At 35.0% G+C, this 7,418-nt stretch overlaps 1 protein-coding gene across 1 annotated transcript; it reads left to right on the top strand.

Moving 5' to 3' along the window:
- The first annotated feature begins 1,717 nt into the window (after positions 1-1,717).
- Positions 1,718-5,843, top strand: LOC142519182 (squalene monooxygenase SE1-like). Its single transcript, XM_075622117.1, has 8 exons — positions 1,718-2,051; positions 2,918-3,029; positions 3,161-3,335; positions 3,551-3,719; positions 3,835-4,053; positions 4,716-4,991; positions 5,085-5,363; positions 5,542-5,843. Exons 1-8 carry the CDS (start codon positions 1,809-1,811, stop codon positions 5,644-5,646), a joined length of 1,578 nt encoding a protein of 525 aa, XP_075478232.1. The 5' UTR covers positions 1,718-1,808; the 3' UTR covers positions 5,647-5,843.
- Positions 5,844-7,418: the final 1,575 nt, after the last annotated feature.

Here is a 7,418-nt window from a genome sequence, read left to right as displayed (position 1 = left end):
TGCACTGTCATATCTCGCAAATTGTACTCGCCCAGATATATCATTTTCCGTTAATCTTTTAGCGAGATATAACTCATGTCCAACCCGAAGACATTGGAATGGTGTAAAACACATATTTCGTTACCTTCGGGGTACAATTGATATGGGATTGTTTTATTCGACAAAATCAAAGTCTCCTTTAGTCGGATATGCAGATGCAGGATATCTTTCTGATCCACATAAAGCTAAATCCCAGACAGGTTATGTGTTTACACGAGGAGACACTGCTATATCATGGAAGTCGGTGAAGCAATCCTTAACAGCGACGTCTTCAAATCACTTTGAGATCATTGCAATGCATGAAGCAAGTCGGGAGTGTGTGTGGTTGAGATCTATGACACAACATATTCAAGAATCATGTGGACTCCCAACAGCCAAAGATGACCCAACAGTAATATTCGAAGATAATACTGCTTGCATTGCGCAGTTAAAAGGAGACTACATCAAAGGTGATAGAACAAAGCATATTTCACCAAAGTTTTTCTATACACACGAGCTTCAAGAAAATGGTGATATTGATGTCCATTAAATTCGCTCAAGCGACAATGTAGCTGACTTATTTACAAAGGCATTACCAACTTCAACATTCAAGAAATTGGTGCACAAGATAGGGATGCATCAGTTGAAGGATCTCAGATGATTGAGATCAGGGGGAGTATCTATTGTTGTACTTTTTTTCCTTCGTTCAGATTTTTCCATTGGGTTTTTACTGACAAGGTTTTAACGAGGTAGCATTTGAACTCCCACATCTCTTAGAAGTGATTTAATGAGTCGATAATCATCTAAGGGGGAGTATTATAGAAAAGATATTATAGATGATTATTGATATTGTTACTTATTCAAGTTCTGTAAATCTACTCTATAAATAGAGGTCTCCAAGGATGAATAAAGCATACAAAAAAAAAATCATTCTCTCTTCTCTATATTCTCTACTATTCACAACAATATATCAATTTTTGGAAAATCTTATTATAAATATTTTTGGAATGCATCTCCTTCTCCGAGAGAGACTCCCATAACTATATTTTTAAATATATATTAGTGTTTTTTGCAGTTGAAATATTTATAAAATTTTGTTATTTTTAAATTAATGACTTTTTCATACTTTTTATTAGAAGTAATGGACTATCTATTTTTTAAAAAAATATAAATAAGATATGACTGAATTTTAAAATATAGATAAAAGACAAAATTGAATATAAATAATACTTTGGATATTGTCTGATGAGTAGGTGTTTTAAATAAGACGGTCTCACAAATTTTTATTCGTGAAACTGTTCAATCTTGCTCATATTTACAATAAAAATTAATATATTTGACATAAAAAGTAATATTTTTCGTGGATGACCCACATAAAATATCTGTTTCCCAAAATTGACCCGTGAGACCTTTTGTATTGTCCTGATATCTGTTTCATAAAATTGGCTAAAGAAATAGTCTTACGATGATTTTCATGCAAATACGGTAAATACTTTGGAGGTAAATGTAAAGATTCATTAATCAATTCATAGAATCCAGCATATGAAGGGGCGGAATCTAAGTTTAAAGCAAAAAAGAGGTAAATGAATCTTAAATGTTACAGTATGTGGGTGGTTGGTTGGTGCTCACATGTTTCAGCTGACAGAAATCCCAGCATTGCACATTTCCCTATATATATATATTCATCACCGAAAAATATATCTACTTCAATATAACACGGTTAAACATTTTTTTTTGTTTCTTGAATTTTTGTTTATCTGTACTGATCTCAATTTTGACCGATTGTGGAAATGGTGGTGATGGATCAGTATATTTTTGGTAGTTTTTTTGCTTTGTTGTTGGGGTTCGTTTTGCTTCACAGCTTGCGTAGAGAGGATAAGAGAACCATAGGTTCAAGGATTGGACGTAAAGGTGGGTGCAACGAGAGCTACGCCGCCGGAGGTGGTTTGGCTGCGGAGGCAGGCGGAGTGCCTGATATTATCATTGTGGGCGCCGGTGTGGCCGGGGCGGCTCTGGCTTATACTCTTGCCAAGGTATGATCAGGAAATAACTGCTTTCAGTTTGCTATGAATTACAAAATTTGTTTATTATTATTATTTTTTTGTTTTTCTACGTTTACCGAGAGTGCATGTGAATAAATACGAATTTTTACAATATCTGAGACTTCTGCAAAAAGCAACATATTGATATTTCTTTCCATTTTTTTTATTACAATGGGCATGAGGTTTCTTGCTTTATAACCTGGGATCACGAGATGTTTATGTCACTGCATCACCGATTTCGCAATGTTTCGACGATTAGTAAATAAGATCTGAATACTAACCAAGGCCTGAATGAGAAAGTTGATGATGAAAACTTCAGATTGCCGAGTTTTTGTCAATAAGTGATTTCATTATGGTATTAATTTCAGGAGTTTTTGTGTATTAAGTTGGTGTTAACAAGAGCTTATTTTAAAAAATTTCAAACGGTTCTAGCTAATGAAATATTTAGAAATTGATATTAGAAAATGATAAACGAATTTAAATAAATTCTTGTAAACACTACCTAAATCTCGTATGTATATATATAAAGTTGGTCTTAGGTCGATTTGATTTCAAGAACACATACCCAGTTTGCAGCTTACATTTGATCGATCATATGCGTGTGGCAAAGTATAAAACTATTTTTGGAACAGTTTTTGTATAGTTTTTCATTCAAATTTTCTTCCAAAGAAACAAAGATTAGGATATTGCCAGAGGATAATACAGTGTTCAAGGACCCGCATCTCATTTTGGTGTTATCAATGTAAGCTAGCTAATCATGAATCGAAGCATAAACAGTTCACATAAACCAAGTCTTAATTATTCTGCGATAATTTGTAAAATCCACTCATTTTTTATGTGTTGATATTTAATTGCAGGAGGGACGTCAAGTCCATGTCATTGAAAGAGACTTGAGCGAGCCAGATCGTATCGTTGGGGAACTTCTACAGCCTGGAGGGTACCTAAAATTAATGGAGTTAGGCTTAGAAGGTGACACCAGCTTCGAAAATAAATTTCTGTCACATCTGCAGTTTGATTGCCTCCATTTTTGCATTTATGTATGGTACTCTTTGGTTTGGACTTCTATAATTATATTATGTAAAATTTAAATTTTAACTCAGATTGTCTTGGTGACATCGACGCTCAACGAGTTTTTGGATATGCCCTTTACAAGGATGGTAGAAATGCCATGCTATCTTATCCTTTGGAAAAGTTTCACTCAGATGTCTCAGGGAGAAGCTTTCATAATGGCCGTTTCATACAGCGGATGCGAGAAAAGGCCAGCACTCTCTCAAAGTATGATCACGTAAAGAATGAACTTTCTGTTATTAGACTGTCACCAGGAGTGGACCAAAAAAGTTCGACGACAGGAGTGAAACATAAGATCTTAAAAATGTTGAACATAAAATTTAAGATTTTTTAATAGGATGGGTTCCACCTCCTTCTACCCTGGTGATTACTCTTCTAAATAGGCCGATATCATTTCGTGTTTAACCATTTGCTTTCGACAGTGTTAGGCTCGAACAAGGAACTGTGACGTCCTTGCTTGAAGAAGAGGGAACGGTTAAAGGAGTGCAATACAGAAACAAGAATGGTCAAGAAATGACTGCTTATGCTCCTCTAACCATTGTTTGTGATGGCTGTTTTTCGAACTTGAGACGCTCTCTCTGCACTCCCAAGGTGAGAATAAGATGTGCCTCGAGGAAAATTTGTTGTGCCCTCTTGCGCCATTATCTTAAATCTTACTTCGTGATTGTTCTTGAAGAAAAGGGTCTTTTACATGATATGATCACAGGTGGAAAATCCCTCTTGTTTCGTTGGTTTGGTCCTGGAAAATTGTGAACTCCCATTTGCTAATCATGGGCACGTTGTTCTTGGAGATCCTTCACCAGTCTTATTTTATCCCATCAGCAGTACTGAGATCCGTTGTCTGGTTGATATCCCCGGACAGAAGGTGCCTTCCATTGCCAATGGTGAAATGGCTAGTTACTTGAAGACGGTGGTGGCTCCACAGGTACTCTTCATGCCCGATCTTGAGCAAAATTTGAACTCTCATCTCAAGTTTTAAAACAAATCACATTCATCAGGTTTAAGTTGAAGAAAATTGATGCTGCGTCTCACCTCCTTTTGTTAAATGAGACATTCTGTGCCGCTTTTTCAATGTTGAGGTGAAAGAAAATTCCCTTGAAAAGCACAGAGAAAGCAGCTAGGCAAGCAATATTTCGGTTTACAGAACTTATCTAGCAAATGGAAATAGTGATTTAGTATGGTAAATCGAAGTTTATTTTTAAAAACTATCAATTAATTCCATTTAACTTCAATTTGGTTTCTCTAAGAAGTAAGAATCCCATAAACTGAACAACAAAACTTTAGAGAAAATTTGCTTTTATAGGTATTTTGATTTGGCTAGTTCTGCTAACTCAATTGTATAGGCTAGTCGATTTGGTCGGTTATGTGAAACTTGGATTTGTTAAGTTCAGTTTCTTTGAAAACTTCAATCGGTTCGAAAATTATAGATAACTTTATTTTGTTCGTTTGTTAAAGTTTGGTTCCATGGACCCTATCTTGGTACTACCTCAAGTATGAAATGGAAAAAGAAGTGCAGTTTTCTCTCAGTGACACAAACGTTTCATTATCTTTCACATGGCATGAACTGACTAATGTATTTTACCTCAGATTCCTCCGCAGCTGAACGATTCATTTAACGCCGCGATTGATAAAGGAAACATAAGAACCATGCCAAACAGAAGCATGCCTGCGAATCCTCATCCCACCCCTGGTGCACTTTTGATGGGAGACGCCTTTAATATGCGGCATCCTCTAACTGGGGGAGGAATGACTGTCGCTTTATCAGACATCGTCATTCTTCGTAATCTTCTTAAACCTATATATGATTTACACGATGCAACTACACTAAGCAAGTACCTTGAATCCTTCTACACCCTTAGAAAGGTGTGTTCAAGATCACTAAACTTCATTATTTCCCTAGTTAATAAATTTTTACCGGTTTTGACTCGTGATTCTGGATGTTTATGTTGTTTGTAGCCGGTGGCATCTACAATTAACACATTAGCTGGAGCCCTTTACAAAGTCTTTTGTGCATCTCCCGACCAAGCAAGGCAGGAAATGCGACAAGCATGTTTCGACTATTTGAGTCTTGGAGGCAATTTCTCCAATGGCCCTGTGTCTTTGCTTTCTGGTCTGAATCCACGCCCTTTAAGCCTCGTTCTCCATTTCTTCGCGGTTGCAGTCTATGGTGTTGGCCGATTGTTGCTGCCCTTTCCTTCTCCGAAAAGGATTTGGTTGGGAGTTAAATTGCTCTCGGTGAGTTTCCACAGGTTCATTTCCGAACCCGAGACCTTGTCTTAAATTCAGAGGACCTCGTTACTAGATGGACTATAAGTCATCGGCTCTTTGTTTGTTATTTATTGTTCATAAAAAGTTATATTTTCTCAATGAAGAAGGCTAACAATTATATGTTTTCATGAATTTCAATTCATAGGGTGCATCGGGAATTATTTTGCCGATTATAAAGGCAGAGGGAGTAAGACAAATGTTCTTTCCTGCTACTATTCCAGCGTACTACAGAGCTCCTCCATTTAATTAAATCACAAATAAAATCTGTCCCATTATTCTCTAATAACTGAGTTTGAGCTCGATCAAATTGTTTGGTTGGAACTTCATTCTTGAGTTCATAAGCTCATATAATATAAGTATGTTTTCATTGTATTAGAGCACGTGCATTGTCAAATAGAATAATTTGACTCAAAAAATATTTGAATTGTTTGAGCTCGGTTTGGTTCATTAGTTTTAAGCGTACAACATGGGAAATCGTAGTTGCTATCTTTCGATTTGCACTGTTAAACTCTCGTGCTATTATCTTCATTGTATGTTTATACCGAGTTGTGATGATGTTGTATAAATGATATTGAAATATTAATTTTTTATTTTGAAAAAAAACACTAATTGAGAAAAAAGTACAATTGCACATAATTAAAAAAATATAATTAAACATAATTTAAAAAAAATATAAGTACTCATAATTAAAAAGGATTATTGCTGCCGGTTCCTTCTCCCAAAAGGATTTGGTTGGGAGCTAAATTTCTCTTGGTGAGTTCCTGGAGTGAATTACAAGTCCAAGTCCAAGTCCAGTTTTGTCTGTTCTTATTATTCATAAAAAGTTCTCATTTTTCCATACACAACACTACGAACATCTATTTTCCTACATACTTCTTGTCAAGCAAATGCCCAAATCTGGAGTCGATTTTGTCAGCTCGTGTTATATTTTTGCATATTTATAAAATAATAGTTGAAATATTACTATCAAAACAAAATATTGTGAGTATCCACTTTCCTTAAAATATGGGAAAAGATAAAGCATTAACATACATCAGAATCTGAGCCCATACAAACAAGAAACTTGAAAGATTTCTTGTACGTAAATCTTTTGTATTTCAACACAAAAGATCAATGCTGGCAAACACGACATGTCCATAAAGGGTTATTGTTTTGTGTAATTGAAGTCGCAAATACGAAAGAAACGTGATTGATCAGTTCCATATTTTGCATCTTTTGAGCAAATCAATCCATAAATGCGAATTGTCGTCTATTTCTTGTGTATACAAGATTCTGGTAATTTCTTTTAAATCGAATCCGTATATGTTTAGTCCATTTTGTGTGTCAAATATCAAATGGGGTGACTAAAGGATTGCTTATATATAAAATATTTTGCATATATATTAGAGTAGATCTCTTGTGAGACGGTCTCACGAATCTTTATATGTGAAACAGGTCAAACCTACTGATATTCATAATAAAAAATAATACTCTTAGCATAAAAAATAATGTCAAAAACTTGTGTGAAACAATCTCACGAGTCGTATTTTGTGAGACAGATCTCTTATTTTGGCCATCCATGAAAAAATGTTATTTTTATGCTAAGAATATTACTTTTTGTTGTGAATATCGGTAGGATTGACCCTTCTAACAGATAAATATTTTTGAGACCGGCTCACAAAATACTTACTCAAAAGTAATAATTTTTCATGGATGATCCAAATAAAATATCTGTCTCACAAAATACGACTCGTGAGACCGTCTCACACAAGTTTTTGCCTACATGTTAACCTTGTTTAATATTTTTGTGTTAATGATTTAATTCCTTGTATAAATATTTCAATAATATTAAATCAACATCCAGTTACAATCATGTAAGCAATGTTGATTAAAGTTCCAAGTTTTTTCTCTAGAAATCTAGAGCTAACCATAAAGTCCTAATTCGGACCCGCGACATCGTGTAGATGATAGTCTCTTTTTTGTTATTGTTATTATTATTAATTCTCTTCTTCAGAGTGAGCTCAGCTTTGGACATGTACACTA

This window comes from Primulina tabacum, chromosome 11 (assembly GCF_025594145.1).
Source record: "Primulina tabacum isolate GXHZ01 chromosome 11, ASM2559414v2, whole genome shotgun sequence".
NCBI lineage: Eukaryota > Viridiplantae > Streptophyta > Magnoliopsida > Lamiales > Gesneriaceae > Primulina > Primulina tabacum.
Note: the sequence above shows the minus strand (reverse complement) of the source record. Positions and strands in the feature narration are given on the sequence as shown.